The sequence below is a fragment of the Pavona decussata genome, unplaced genomic scaffold (assembly GCF_977016875.1).
Source record: "Pavona decussata unplaced genomic scaffold, jaPavDecu1.1 SCAFFOLD_191, whole genome shotgun sequence".
Classification (NCBI taxonomy): Eukaryota; Metazoa; Cnidaria; class Anthozoa; order Scleractinia; family Agariciidae; genus Pavona; species Pavona decussata.
In genome coordinates this window covers 890094-906250 of record NW_028145600.1, presented here as the reverse complement: position 1 = coordinate 906250, position 16157 = coordinate 890094, and the positions used below count along the sequence as shown (strand labels likewise).

Sequence of the window (16157 nt, the reverse complement as noted above, 5' to 3'; positions counted from 1 at the left end):
ATTTCGGCAGCCTGACCTTGTATCAAAAAGAGAATGAATATTTTGCGATTATTCCATGAGTGCCATTGGATACGAGAAGATAGATGGCCAATGAGGCGCACGATGCTGAGTTGTCTATAACTAACTCAAATCCAACAAGCGTTAGTGGAACAATTGTTTTATTATAAACAATCACGATTCAAATATTGCCAGATCTATAAATTAAAGAGTTAATATTATTATTATTTTCTTGCTGATTTTGCTTTGCAAGAACAAACAGAAGGCAATTTAATGATAGCCTTTTCTCGGGCATGGTATAATGGCTCATATACTATGGCCGCTAAGCCAATCAAATCCCTAGAATTGCATTATACTATGATCCAGTTTTCATAATTTGTATTATGCATCCTACTGGTATTTTACAGATAGCTATGGACTATTGGAACAGTATCTAGCATCAGTAGCTGTTGAAATCAACAGTAAATGTCAATATACATGTATTTATGCACTGTGATCACATTTTTAAGAAAATTGTCATAATTGTGGGGCAATATGGGCAGAATCACAAGAAATGTGCAAGACCCCTCAAAACTAGCAAAATGGCTTTATAGTTAGTAAGAGGTCTGTGATGTTTAAGGGTGGGTTTTAATAAAGCATCTACACGAAAAGTCAGTTATAGATTGCAAGGCAGAGTACATAACAACACACAACTGGTCCATCATAAAGTCTTCTAGAACTTTTACTAATACGTCATCTTCTGGGTATTGGGATATTACACAGTTATCAGGGCAGGTGCCCACATTGGGGGTAGGAACCCAGGAGAGGGGAGAACAGACACTCTATTGAAAATGGGGATATGGGAGGTAAGGAAGCAGGTTAAGAGGGAAAAAATCCACAAATTATTACATCCATAACACTTTGCATTAAAAAAAGTTTTGGCATGTGGAAGCCACCAAATAAAGGGTGGAAACTGAGAGAAAAAGTACCATTAGAAAGTGGGTAATGAAGACTCCTCTTAGTAACCCTCTTCTTTCCCACCCGAAAGCCATGCCACTTCACTCAGGGAGCTAGGAGAGCAGCAGTTACTAGAAAGCTGGATTATCAGAATCCTTTGAACAAGGCATCAAAACTTGTGCATAACATTATACTACCTTGTGTGTATATTTTCAAAGCTAAGAAGCAACAATTATTTTACTAAGCTTATACAGTATTATATCCGTGAAGGGAATTCTGCAAACATAAAAAACTGTTTCCCTGAATAAATTCAGTATATATGACAGAATTTTGTTTAGTACACTTAGTGCAGGCATAGTTCAGGACGTTCATTTTCAGTGTCCTCTCAGCAACTCCAGGAAGAGCCATGTCATCATTTATATACCAGTCAAAGTGTGGCCAAGAACCATTTCTAGGAACTGCAAAAATGGAAATGTTGTAATTAATACACGGGATATAGTCAGCCACTATCTTAATCCCTGGCAATTTAAATCCCCCGCTAAATTTTCCAACAGAACATGTTTCCCTAGGAGTTGCTCTCAATTTGCTTTTACAGTCAACTCCCTTTATTGCAGACACCCTTGGGACCACGAGTTGGTGTCCTTAGCAGCCAGAGTTCATAATAACCGCAATATATTTCTGTTAAACGCCTGTAATTTATTTTGTCGGGGATTTAGTTGCTGTCCATATTATCAGGCTGTCCGTAATACCGGGGTGTCCGCAAGGCGAGAGTTGACTGTACTCACTTTTTAGTTTTACCTCAAACTAGGAGTGAATGTACTATCTACAGTAGTTTCATTGTCATAGTTTTTTTAGTTGCGAAGTTATGGGGGTGGCCTACATCTGCCCCTCACCCCATGTCCAGCCCCAGAAGACAAACAAAGAATGGTCTAGAGAGGGTTTAACAGCATTAAGATCCTGTTGTTGAGACATCAAATATATAACATTCTTCAACACCAAGAAAATTGGTCCAAGAAAGTTCAGCACCATCCAAGTCCTTTTTCAATGATGCAATCACTAATGTGCATCCTCGTTTTGAGATCATTCCATAGATCAAAGGGAGGTAGTAAATCTGGTCCTGATTCTTTGCAGGATGCCGATGGTGGATGCCAAAAGATGAATTTCAGATAGAGATAAAAGTGGGGTCATCTACAGCATGAAACGTGTAGATTGTGGTGCAGAGTATCGGTTTATCTTGCTTAGCAGACTGGCATACTACAGGTTACATATAACAACAGAGCTTATTAAACCAAGGTGGTAGAAGTGTCAACAACATCTATAGTTTATATTTAAAAATGTTAATTCTAATTAATGCCTCACCTGCTCATAACTGATAGTAACTGTGCCACTCTGCTGGTGATCATGTTTTCTAAAAGCATCTGTTAACGACTTCAGCATGACACAACACTGAATAAAGTCATCAAACTTCATGGTGTGAACATTCATACGATCAAATTTCTTTACACATAGGTTACAGAAAGTTGGAGATCTGAAAGAAGTAAATTAACCTTAATCAAATTAGTGATTCAATGCTGTCTCTTAATTTTTTTGCCTCTTATTTGGAAGCTGGGTCTCATTAATTTAATTAACTTTTTGTAAAAGGGTATTCTTGACAAGCATGACATCAACTGGAATTTTCGAAAAACAGTATTTGTTTAGCTCCGCCATAAATACAAAAGAAGTGCTACACTAATAGCTGTATGAATCATAAACCCCTACGTTAGTTAATACCCTAAAATGGACCACAATAGCTGATAAAAGCTGAGAAAATATTTTAAGACAAACAGCCTATTTACCAAAACTGTATTTTAATAATAATTCACTGCTTTAATAAAGGAACAAGCACCTGCATCACTTTCATATCCCCGCCCTAACCATCATACCAGTTACTGTTTGGTGAGTTTTGGGTGAAAACAAGTATGACTTTTCAGCTGAAAATGAGTATTTTCTTGTGGTGTTTTTCATGGTGCTTTAACTTTGGAGTCTTGTCAGTAGCACGTTAGGGTTGCAGTCTTGAAACATTCAAATGAAAGCTAATCAGTAGTACTTTCTTGAGGCCCTGTTTATTGCTGAAGACGATACAGGCAAGGTGCAGCTACTTGTTTCTATCAGTTCAACCACAAAGACATAAACTTACAGTCTGTATCCAAAACTTGTAAAGGCTGTTTGCAGCTCATTAGCATCTATTGTTCCTGATCGGTCACGATCAAAACTAAACAAAGAATAAATAATTATTTTAAAATAATTTTCACTTCTTCTGGTAGGTGCAAAGGCAAAGGGGGCACTACTTTTAACTAAAGGTGGGAGCCATAAAAAGTCAGACTTGCATACAATTTTAGCCGCTGAAGATTACAGTACTTATACTGTTGGGCAATACCTGTCAAAACATTGTTTCCATTGTTGAATGTATTTCCACAGTGCTGAAAATTCATAGATATCAATGGTGCCAGATCTATAAAAAAAGTGCAAAACAAAAGGTAAGCATTCAAGTCATATAGTGTTGACAAACACAAGTTAAAAACAGATGACTACTCAGGCCAGAGCCTTGAATAGAAAAAACAGGCTGTCATTAAGGTTGCAAATCTGCATTCTTGCATCATCTAACCCATGAGCTGGTGCGCAAGGCTATCACAGTGCTAGGCGCTCAGTATGTTTCTGTTATGACTGTATAATCCTTTCAAATTACATGAGGAATTTTGACCCCAACCTTTCAACAGAATCTTGAGATACCCAATCCAAAAATAGACAGCCAGAGTACTTGTAGTGTATATGCTCAACACGTATCTTACTGGTTCATAGATCATGACTGGCCCAGCAGCATGCAGGTGGGTTTGTCAAATAGAGATTAAAGTTTGACCACTTTTCTTCTAACCATTAATTAGCAGAAAAATTTGACTTAAAGTGCACCTAACCCCCCCCCCCCAATTTTTTTTCGCTTAAATCAATCTTTGCACCTGTTCGAAATGCATTGAGCCTTTTTGCGCCTTTTTCAACCACATCTTGACTTTTTATAGGCTGTAAAAGTTATGAAATCTAGTCATCATCTGTCCCGTGACCGAGCTAGTACATTGTCAGAGGCATGGGTCTATTTCTTATATGACGTCACAAACTGCTTTGCATGCATTTTCACAAAGACTTAATACAATGCAAATCAGTTTGTGATGCAAGTAAGGAATAGACCCATGCCCCTTACTAGCTCAGTCATGGGACAGATGATGGCTAGATTTCGTAACTTTTACAGCCTTTAAAAAGTCAAGATTTGGTTGAAAAAGGCGCCAAATAGCGCAATATGTTTCGAACAGGCGCAAAGATTTATTTAAGAGAAAAAAAATTGTGGGTTAGGTGCACTTTAAAACACACTATGGTTTTGTCGTCAAATGCAATTTTGATTAATGTAAAATATAATTAACAAGTCGGAAAATTTGGGCTCCAACAATTTGCAACTCAAAATTTAATTTAGTTTATCAATGCTACTGAACTTCTGCCCTACAAATCATTACCTGGCAAAACATTAGGTCCCCAGTCCCCCTCTTTTCTCTATTTCCAAGAGTGTAATAAATTACAATGTACATATTAGAAAGCTTTGATATGGCTGGCATGTATCTTTACCAACCCACGGCCCACCTGAAGGAAACTGTGAGTGTGTACACTGCTATAGATTTGTTTTAAAGGCATGGTACTCACTGATCTTTGTCAAACATGCCAATCATTAACCGGCATGTTTCAGGATTAAACTGAGACCAGTTGTTGTTGAAGAGAGCTTGACGCAACTCAGTAGCAGTGATTTTACCGCTCCTGTCTTGATCTACTGTCTGAAGAAGAAAACAAGAATATAGCAAGGAAAGTAAAATCTAAACATTGACCTGTAGACACGAGGGGGCTGACTGCCTGAGACACACTGTGAGAATAAGCGCCCTCAAGTGAAATACACTGTAACAACCAGTAACAAAAAGCTGGTCTCTGGGAATCAGTGATGTATCTTGTCCCACAAATCCTACTTGGTTTGAACTGAACCAAGGAAAAGTCCCAGGGGATTATTAAACAATATCATTTTTTTATTGTTCCCTTGTGTACATTGTTGGTATGACAATTCCCTGTGACATAAATGAAAACAAACAAACCAACCACTGACCAAATTACGTTGTCCACAAAAACCATTAGTATTTTCATGAGCCCTAAAAATGACTTGGGTTATATGAAATGTATCATTTCAATTATAATAATTATTGTTAAAGGGGAAGCATCATGAGGTTTTTGACCTCTCTTGTTAAAAATGGTGAAATAAGACCTTCACTTTGCTACAAAGTAATTCTAGAACAACAAGAGTAGAGATTAATCAACCCAATTCTTGACAGAAACAACTTGTACTCTGTTTTAGCGCAGTTTTGAAACAAAAATGCGAAAACTTGAAAAAGATAAGCCTAATATTTTTTAAGTTTTAATCAATTACGACTTACTCTTTCTCTGGCCAGGGGCACTAATCGACAGTGTTAGTATACTGGGGTGATAACTTATAACAAAACTAGACAATTATTTTTTGTTTCTGTTGTCAGACAAACATTTTTGGGTTTTGAAATGACATAAAATTTTCATGATACTCTCCCTTTAATCTGAGATAAACAATAATTATTATCTGCTAAGTAGGAAAAAGCCTTGCATTCTCAATAAATTATTGCTACAGGTACTAACTCAAAATATCAAGTTCTTAACCAATTATTATAATTATTATTATTATTATTTAGTTTTATTTTTTTATTTAGTTATTTATTGGTATAAAAATGTCTTTACCTGAAACCATTCCCAAAGTACTGGATCCACCCCAGGGGGAGGAGCTGGACGACCTCCCCACCCCCCTGGGTGACCAGGAGGATATTGAGAGGCTGGAGGGGGAGGTCCATAGGGATTGTGCTGGTGGTATCCCTGTGGCTGACCATAGTTATGTTGACCGCCCTGTTACAAGTAAAACAGAAAAAGGCAAAAAATATTGAATGATCACAATAAATAGAGGATATTACATGACCGTGTAGAGATACGAAATTTCTCTTTTGAAAAGACAAACTTCGTATCTCCCAGCGGCCATGTAATTGTTCTGTTTATTATATAAACACCAATGAAATATCAAATCATCGCAAAAGGTGCGATTTTATGTAGCCACGGTGATTTTTTCACGTGCGAAGATAACATGTTAATTTCACGTGTCAAGATTTCATGTTTTCGTGCAAAAGCTCACCTGGTATTTCATTGGTGTTTATATAATAAATATCCTTATTTTAAAACTCACCAATTAATTCCCATCCACTCTTTTCGGATAAAAACATCACATAGTACAAAATTTAGTAATTTAGGGGGCACTTTCATTCGCCAGAAAACTCTGCTTTGATTTTGTGATCACCTCTGGCAGCAAAAGGAATCATTATTAATGGTAACTTTCAGTTCCAGAAAAAAAGCGACAACCTTGCAAGATTTCTCTATAAATTATTATCTTCAAAACATTATTCCTGGAATTTCTGGGTTTTTCAGCTGAATGCCTCACATCTCAGCAACACAACAGCTCAGGAGTGGGGAAATCAAAAAACTACAAAAAAATACAAAATGCAATCCATAAGATTCCACTACTAGAATTTCCAAAATTTCGGTTCAATGGAAAACGTCCTGTTTGACAGAAGTCCAGTTCAAGAAATTATGTTGTGCTGTCCTGATGTTGCAAAAGCTAATGCACGAAGCATGTGTATAATTCAACGTTCATTGTAGTGTACTCGATGTGACTGTTTACAAGCTGTCTATAAAAGTGTAAAACTGCATTTCCGAAGGCAAGAAAGATAAAGCTTAATTAAATCAGCTGGCGATCTCATTCATTGTACATGGACTTCCGTTTGTTCCATTTCAAATGTTTCAAAGGCACATAGCTAGAAGTGACAAATTGACAAAAGGAAGAAAAAAAACTAGGTTTTATACTAGCAAAGGCAAACTGAAAAAATCTAAGACTAACTCAGTTAAATTTCTGGTTTGCTGCTGATCGAGTTTCACAGCTTTTGGCGCCATGGCATGAAAAAGCAAACTTTGCGGCCAATAATTGTAGTGCAATGAAATTCATGCTTACGTAAGCCGGGTTATATCCTGGCTGGTGTCCTGGAGGCTGATTCCAAGCCATAAAGACACAGGATAAACGGAAATTATAGAAACACTGTAACCTGCAAATCAAGAAGATTGGCAAAGGATACGAGACAATCGTGTCGCGTGGGGAGGGGAGAGAACGAAACTTGGAATCAAATTGTTGAATTCCTTATAAATGCTTTGAATATTATTTTAAAAAGTTTAAGTAGCATAATAGCACAAACGTTTGAACTCTGAGCTACTACGAACACCATTTGATACTTTGTTATTAAGACAGCGATATTATTTTTTTTCCATAACTTAGCCCTCCCTGGAAAGTAAAAAAAAAATATGATTGAAACTAGACCCCAGTTTACCACGATCGGGTTGCCTGGCGTTTTATGACTGCCTGACGAAATGTAGGTCAAGGTTGGCAGAAGAATTGAACAAAAAATTAGACAATTATCTGAAAAAAAAACTAACGATGGAGCAGAAAGATATGTATTACAACAAAGCGGAGTACATAGAAACCGTAAGTATGGGAAGTTGTACTTTCAATCTGCTTCAATGCGGCGAAAATTCAACTGGGCATTCAAAATGGACTTTCGAATTCTAATTTCCCTCGGTAATTTAAACACTGTTCTTTTACACATGCCGTCCTACTAGGCATCTGGAAATAAAGTCAGTCGCCAGTCCGTTCTGTGTGGAAGTCAAAACATAGTTTTAAATGGAAAGGTTAGTTGAACAATTCTTGTCTTACACATGATGTTGGAACTTCAATAAAAAATACAGTTGTACATGAATGTGCTGATTATAATTTTAAGCTTACATGCATGTATGTACAAAGTTTGTTGTTTATTAGACGTTCTAAAATATCTGGCATATCGGATGTCGTTTTGACGTAATGAAGCGAATTTATAACTTGATCTGTGAGCAGTTTATAAAGAACTTTTCGTTGTGTGGTCTTAACAACTGTGGTAGAGTGTGTTGTGTTCTAATAAACAGTTTTCATTTAAATAAATTTTTATCATCAGTAAGAGTCACAGTGAGAGTTGAATAATTTGTATGTGTATATACGGGTACAGTTATAGACAATTCAATATTACATTAAAGTTTACTACCATTCTTGCTTTTTTAGACAATCATTCAATCAGATTGCATTCTCCGTGGGGATCTTGCAAATGTGAGAATAGGGCGACAGTGTGTGATTAGCAAAAGAACTGTTATTAGGCCTCCATTCAAGAAATTTAGCAAAGGGTTTGTGCTTTTAAATGTTACTCATATTATAGGTTGGCCTAATTTATCTTAATGTATTTTGACACCAAACTTACGGCAAACTAGTAAAATGAAAGTCAGCCCAATTAAGAAAACCTGTTGCAGTTGAACAGATTTTTATCTCAAAGAAACTGCCACGTCAATCAAAATTCAAATGTGTAGTTCCAGAAAATATCCACACTCCCCCCACGGAAAGTTTTTTGTTTTGCACCCCCTCACCCCCCAGGAAATTCCAGTTTAGCTTCATACTTTTCCTCTAAAAGTTTGGCTTTTAAGACCACCCTCCCCCTAGGAATTTCCAATAACCTTCCGTGGAGGCAGTATGGATATTTTCTGGAACTACACAATCAAGATCAGGTGTCAAAATACATGCGGGATTTATTCTCTGATACTTCTGGATCATCAATTGCTAGCATGTATACAAGCCTTATCATTGAAGATATTCAATATAATTATGGATAACGTGATGATAATATGAATGTGTTGCCATGTATCGACCATGATTAGATGCTCCTTGAATTAATGTTACATACTAACTGTTTTTCTAATAAGAATAAATTTAGAAATACAGTTGACTATAAAAATAAGCGAAAAAACGGAACGACATTTCGGTGTCATCGTGGCACCATTATCAAGTAAAGAATGCAACGCAACAGAAAAGATAATTTATACATAAAGTAAAGGTGTGAAATAGAATAAATTAAATTAAGACTAACACCTCTCTGAATGAACACCGGACAGTTACTTTTAGTCTTAATTTAATTTATTCTATTTCACACCTTTACTTTATGTGTAAATTATCTTTTCTGTTGCATTCTTTACTTGATTATAATGGTGCCAGGATGACACCGAAACATTGTTCCGTTTTTTCGCTTATTTTTATAGATAACTGTTTTTCAATTAATTATTCGTGCAATTTGCTTGAGTTGGAATGTGTAATTGATTTAACTTTTATGTGTAATAGTTTGGCTATTTGAGCATTATTTTCACCTTATGTAGAAGTTATTAATTAGTGTTTTGTTAATCTTTTACTTTTCTAATTTATTTTTGAGATAATTTACATTGTAAATTACACAATTTGGCCAATTGGCTGCTGGGTAATGTTGAAATAAATTATCTATTTATCTATCTTATCACCAATAATATTTAATTTTGATGATGTAAAGATTAAAAAATGCTGTTCACAGTGATCATATGGACTGTTCTTGGAAGCATCTGTACTTCAGTTAATTTTTTTAAAAACTTTTTTTTAATACCATATATTTCTTGGTAGAGTGGCATTCTTTCCTCTTCATATTGGAGATCATGTCATCATAGAAGAGGATTGTGTTGTCAATGCTGCCCAAGTTGGATCTTATGTCCACATTGGAAAAAACTGTGTCATTGTAAGTACAAGTTTGAAACACAGCTTCTCAAACTTATTAATTTAATTCATAAAGAAAACAAAGGAAATCACTTCTGCTTTGATTTTCAACAAAATCAAAAGAGTGTTTCATCTGAATTCCAAACACCTTGAAGTTAGTTTAAAAAAAAAAACACTCCCCTGTACCTCATTTTTTTAACTCATTTCTCAGTGTTTGGAATTTGGATGAAAGACTCCTTATCATGTTTGATATATTGACTGCCTTTCTGACGGCAAGTGGTGCTTAAATTACTGTATTGTGCAAGTAGTTGAAGGGTTTCTAACTACATGTGTCTCAAGTGATGACTTGAGCAAATATTGGCTTGGAATTGCAAAAGTTTTAGTTTTCATCCCTGTTATAATTTATGCAACAACGCTGTAATTTTTATGCTGTACCTAAATTAATAACTTCAAATAATTTGTCTATAGCTAGAGCCAGTAGTTATCTAAAAACAATTATAGGTTTACTGAAGGTGAAACAATTATAATAATTTTTTTATTGCTACCTTGTCGCATTTGTAAAAGCATGACTGCTTTTGCTAACCAAAGACCTGAAGCAGAATTTTATACTCTATAATTGTCACTTATGATTGGTTTACACAAAATCCAAAATCCTCCAGCTTCATACAAGTAACACTGTATATGTTTTATGATGCTACAGACAATTCTTAGAATGAATGATGTTAGGTACACAATTGCAAGTGTACCTTAATAGGAAGCTGTAATGTCGTGAATAACAATATAATGTGTTAATGAGCGGGAATTTAAATAAGTACGAGAATGTGTCATATTCACGACATTTAGATTACATTTATGAATAATTATATGTCAACGGTATATAAGTTAGAGTGAATTATCATTAAAGTTGTTCTAGATGTGATCTCTAAACCGGCATACCTGAAACTCTACAGAAGCCACTATATGTATGTTGCTAAGTGAAAGAGCTAGCTACTGGCACATTTCATCATCAGAAAGAGATCTTTTTGCTGGCTGAAATTTCAACGGAACACAAATACTTGAGGCTAATAAGGTGCCAGTCCAAAAGAGCCCACTGGGGTTACTTTATTAATGAGCCTGCTGAGGTTTTTCTTAGCTACATCCCTATCATAATGTTTATAACAACTGAAGAAGAAAAAAAAACTTCAAAAGGGTTACAACAAAGAAGAACCAAATCCGTGTATTGAAGTTGTACCCCTAAATTTACAAAGAAATATCCAAAACTGCTTGAATGTGAACTTATACCTCACGACTATTTGAAAGATATTGCAGTCTTTTTGGGCCTAAAGCGGGACACAACAAAGTTTGCTCTTCAATTGAATTTCTGTTTTCTAACTGCCAGACATTACATATGGCGCTGCAAAACCAGTAACAAGGTCCCTCAGCTAAATATGTTTTTGGCGGTCCTCGAGTCCCAATTTAAAATTGAATCCTATAAACAAGCTCCTACTTCGAAGAAGTGGGATCCGTTAGTGCCGCTCTTCAACAATTACTGTTAGTTTCTCCGACAATCCGTTAACAAATTAGTATGCCTTTCCCAATTGGCCTCCTTGCTTTTGAGATGCTATTGTTTTACAGCATTCATTAATTTTCTTCTAATTTCGTTCTTGGCACTGCTCACTACTGAGTCTTTGATTTTCCCATTTACTAAAAGAGAAGTGTTTACTGCTCTCATCTGTCAGTTATAAAAATTAAAAAAAAAAATTAAAAATCCAAACCCCCCCCCCTCCCCCAAAAAAATCTAAATGTAATAAAATACTATAATATTATAATTATAAAATATATATGCAATAAAATACTATATTATTTACATATATTATATGCCTTTTTTGGAGTAATAATTCACTAATCAAATGATTAACGTTGCATAATCTCTAAGTCCAATGTTTGATCTCGCCATAACTCCCCGGGCTGATATCTGGAATATTATGTCACCAACTTACCTGGAGACAGGAGAGACATCTCATTTATATGGATAACACTGAGTGACTTTTCTGATGAGAAAACAAATTGTTGTCTTTTTAAGGGTCGCCGAAGTGTGCTTAAAGACTGTTGTGCCATCGCAGATAACACTGTCCTTCCTCCTGAAACTGTTGTTCCACCGTTCACACTCTACTCTGGGTCCCCGGGTAAGTTATTGTCGGTTATAACTTACATAAGTTTGCAGATGTCATTTTAGTAACTTATTTTGCTAAATCATTTACTAAACAAAAAGACACATACACTGGGACCCCAATATAGAACCAAATGCCAAGGGCAGGGGTTTCAGAAAGTTTTACAATACAATTGTAAAACGCAGTTAATGGAACGTTACGCCCGTAGCCCCGGGGGGCATCTCTACGTACTGTACTTTAGACTTATCACTGTATCATTGTCACGTTGGTCAATAGTCACGTAGTAATATGTTGCGACATTGTCTGGAGACAAGTTAGTTCGCTTTTTCTGTATGGCTAAACCAGTAAATGGTGCATTCATGTCTTGTTTGCTATGATGCAAAGTCTATCATAAGCATAGTACAACCCTGGCCATTGGCCCTGACATTGAACGCTGTCTAGCTTTAAATGTGTGTTAGAAGGTTCTAAGTCACACTTGGTTACGACGTGGTTTTATCTACTGTTACGCTGTAAAAAATGTACCCTCCCTCTCTCCCTTTGGGGGTTGATCTGTGATATAAAAAATAAACTTGGGGATGCCTATATATCGGCGTTTGCGCTTCGGTTAAGTCTGCGTAGCGACTTCCCCAAGCTAAGTTCTCTAGTTCATTTCAATGACTTTTGGTAATATTGACCTGCCAATACTCTGCTCCGACCCAGCAGCGCTGGTGAGATAGTTGAGGCATGATGGGTCATTCAGTTAATTAGGTTTGCGCATTGCTGGCCTAGATGGCAGCATGTAGCGCTCTAGTTTTGCGACCTGCCAATACTCTTCGTGGAGTGGCGTTGCTGGCCTAGCTGTGCTGCTGTTGCAGTGCATTGTTGTGTTTTGTTGTTGTTGGCCTAGGTGCAGCTGGAAGTGCCAGAGAAGTGAGGCCTTAAAATGGTCACGCAATAGAAGTCGCCAGTCACGCCAATCGCCGAGCGGTGTCCCCCAAATTAATGCCAAACGTGTCTAGTGATCCTTACTTTAGTTTATTGCTCTACGTTTCTTTAAAGCTTGTGTGTTTGGATACTCTAAACGGAACAGTGACATTAAATAAAATTTGAAGTAGACGGATGGTTGTTGTAGAGTAGCTGGATGTGACAATTGGGGTCATAAGGGCTCTTCTTCTAGTGGGGTGCAGAAAATTTTGAGATCGGGAAGCAGGGAAATGCTATTTCCAGCATTCTGAGAACCAAATTGAGTACAATAGATAAGACAGATTTCTTACAAATCACTTGTTCATGGTCTCCATTTAACGTGCCGAACAGCAAATAACAATAAGTGTTGATCACGTTGTGTTTAACTGCTTGGCATGTTATGTACAATTTTCCAATAGATAAAAATGAGACAAACTGTTTATTGGCCAATTGAATTTGCTTCCCATTTCAGGAAAAAACAGGTCGGAATTGGCAGATAGAATGGCAATAGTAGGCGGCGCTGATGTAGAAAGTAGGCAGCGGAACTTGCCAGTTGCCAGCTTCTAATGAAACCCCTGCAAGGGACTGGGAAAATGTGTTCATTATATCAGGGTTATATCATTCATCATACCAGGGTCTTCATTGTATAGCGATTTGTTATAATCTTCAATGATGCTACTGTCATGCAAAGTAATTTTAGTTTTACTTTTCCCAAACTTATTAACTTGATTCATGAATGATAAACAAATGAAATCACTAGTGTGAAGGAGGTTTGGAAATGTGATCTTGATTATCATAGAATTTGGTTAACTTTGGCTTTGAATTTCACTGCAATTTATTTGTGGTTTGAGAAGCTATATAAAATACTCATGCTTCATTAGATTTCCAAATGCCTCAAAGTTGGTTAAAAGATAAAAACTCAGCTGCACCTTGTTTTTTCAACCGACTTCACAATGTTTGGAAATTGGATGAAACACTCTTCCTTGTGTTTGATTTATTTGTTTAAATAATAATTCATAAAGTTGAAAAGTGACTAAAAAAGCATAAATAAACGTGTACATTTTGAATGGGATCATATTTTTTGTGTTCTGTGGCATCAGTTAGCAGATTATAATGATCAAGAAAAAAATGTTATCTAAATGAATGCTCTCTCTGAAAACAGTTGCATACTGAAACCATTCTTCAACTCAAAATAAGAGGGAAAATTCATGTCCTTAACAAGAGGGAAAAAGAAAATATTTGGAATTCCAGAGGAATTAAGAAGATGGGCTGCCAGTGAGTTAGACCCGATAAAACACGTGCTGCGAGTATTTGAACGGCCTAAAAACATTCCTGGAAAAGCATGTGTCAAGAGAGTTCATAACAATGATGCTTTTGTGAACGTTGGAAATTAGCATACGAGAAAAACATTAAACACTGCATACTAATAAGGAGGAGGTTTTATCGGGTTTTAAAACCACTGCACGTGACGTTTTATCGACCATTTGATAGGTCAATGGGCTTATGAATTATTAATGAGTTTTTGAAGATATTTTTTGAACGACAAAGAACAATTCATACCGCACTCTCATGCAAGCATGACTTGAGCAGATCCATTTTCAAAAATCCAGCTAGACATTTACAGTGTAATTTATTCAGGACTATTTTAACCCTTTCCCGTCCGAGGTAAATGGCGAATTTTTCTAAATCGCTAACTATGAACTGGGAGACCACATGTGATATACCATTTAAAAGGTATTTTCTGGAGTGTGCTATAAATCACACCAACAGAGATGGAGGAGGTCACATATTAGAGTGAGAAAAGTCCAAAACGAAAGAAGAAAAACATTGAAAATTTTCCTATTTGTGGTACATACTATATAAACTATAGCTTAATGTACAGCTCTCAGTTCATTGCTTGTTGTAAGATATCAACTGGACCCTTAACGTACAAAGGAAAAAAAAATCCAAACGTTTGAGGGGTGGTAAATCAAGTCTCGTATAGGAGGGGGCCAAGATTTTACGCCTTCAATTTATAGATCTTTCAATGATCTTTTGGTTGTGCCAATTTCACACAAATTGACCAAATACTGAGCTCATAATTGCGTCTTGTGCCATATGGCATTTACTGGTACTCATTTATCTTTTTATTTATTTATTTATTTATTTTCAGGTGTCTTTACAGCAGAATTGCCTGAGTGTATGCAGGAATTAATGACAGAGAGAACAAAAGACTATTACCAGCATTTCCTTCCAATTAAAGAAGACAAATGACCCACAGACTACAGTACGTCATAGGCAATTTTTTCCAATTAGTTGAAATTATGTCAAGATTACAAACTCGATTCTCTTACATAAATGTAGGGGGTGTACGTATGAACTAGTGAACCAGGTGAACTAGAGATATCATTGAAAGAAAAACTAGGGAGAAATCTGCTAGGTGAAGGTTCTTTCACAGTGTTTGATGGAAACCTTACTTGAAGCTAAAGGCATAGGTCATGCTGTTGTTGGCCATTCTTGTTTGCCTGTTCACAGAAATGTGGAATGTGAACTCTGTAACATTTACTTTGCCATGAGGAAAAAAGCAGATACATGTATATCCTGATCCGAAAACACAAGCTGAAATGGTTGTAATCCTTACCATTGAGGTTTGGTCTGTCTGGTTGGTCAATACACAATTTCTGTGAAATGGTCAAAGCCACACTTTTCCAACTTGACTATAGTTATGAGTGTTAAACAAATAGAGTCACCCAAGACCAACTACACATCCCATTAGTCAAAGTTATACTATGGAAAAAAAAACCAGCGTGTCAATTAATTTTTAGTTCTAAATGTTGCTAGCATTATACAGTTTACTTAGATGAATTAACTTTAAAAAAAATGTTGCTTCTTTGTAACTTCAAACTTTAATACTTGGTTTCCAGCTGTAAGCACTGAGTGCTCAAGACAGGCAAAATGAAATAAATGATGGATCAGAGAATTAACTCTGCAGTGTATGTTACTAGTGCTAAAGTTAACCCATGAATTTGTTACTGAGCGTTAAGTAGGCTTAGTTACGAAATGGGCACTCTGCGGGCAGAGGTTCCTTTTGCCGCCTACTGGCACAGGGCAACCAAGAAATTACGTCGTGATCGGCGTATAAAATCACCAGGTGTGCCCGGTGCAGCCATAGCGATTTTCGCCGGTCGCCGCGATCGGCGTATAAAATCGCCGATATCTGGCATGTCAGATATCGGCGATTAAATTCGCCAAGTGTGCCCGTTTCCGCGATTTTCTACGCTCATCGCCAGTAAAGTCAACTAATCAGGTTGGGATATTTTATCACACGGCTTTTCAAAATGCTCCTCGATGGAGCCCGGAAACAAGGTTGAAGCAGGCGCTTC

General features: G+C 36.5%; 2 protein-coding genes across 2 annotated transcripts; one reads left to right on the top strand and one right to left on the bottom strand.

The window, feature by feature from the left end:
• Positions 1-693: 693 nt before the first annotated feature.
• Positions 694-7220, bottom strand: LOC146462164 (programmed cell death protein 6-like). Its single transcript, XM_085086024.1, has 7 exons — positions 7073-7220; positions 5761-5922; positions 4657-4784; positions 3350-3424; positions 3110-3184; positions 2293-2461; positions 694-1391 (listed from the first exon to the last, which is right to left on the bottom strand). The coding sequence occupies exons 1-7, from the start codon at positions 7121-7123 to the stop codon at positions 1350-1352; spliced, it is 702 nt and encodes a 233-aa protein (XP_084942150.1). The 5' UTR covers positions 7124-7220; the 3' UTR covers positions 694-1349.
• Positions 7221-7455: 235 nt separating this feature from the next.
• LOC146462163 (dynactin subunit 5-like) lies at positions 7456-15758 on the top strand. The gene is made up of 6 exons (XM_085086027.1): positions 7456-7597; positions 7732-7800; positions 8204-8322; positions 9614-9725; positions 11766-11868; positions 14948-15758. Exons 1-6 carry the CDS (start codon positions 7550-7552, stop codon positions 15046-15048), a joined length of 552 nt encoding a protein of 183 aa, XP_084942153.1. The 5' UTR covers positions 7456-7549; the 3' UTR covers positions 15049-15758.
• The last annotated feature ends 399 nt before the right edge of the window (positions 15759-16157 follow it).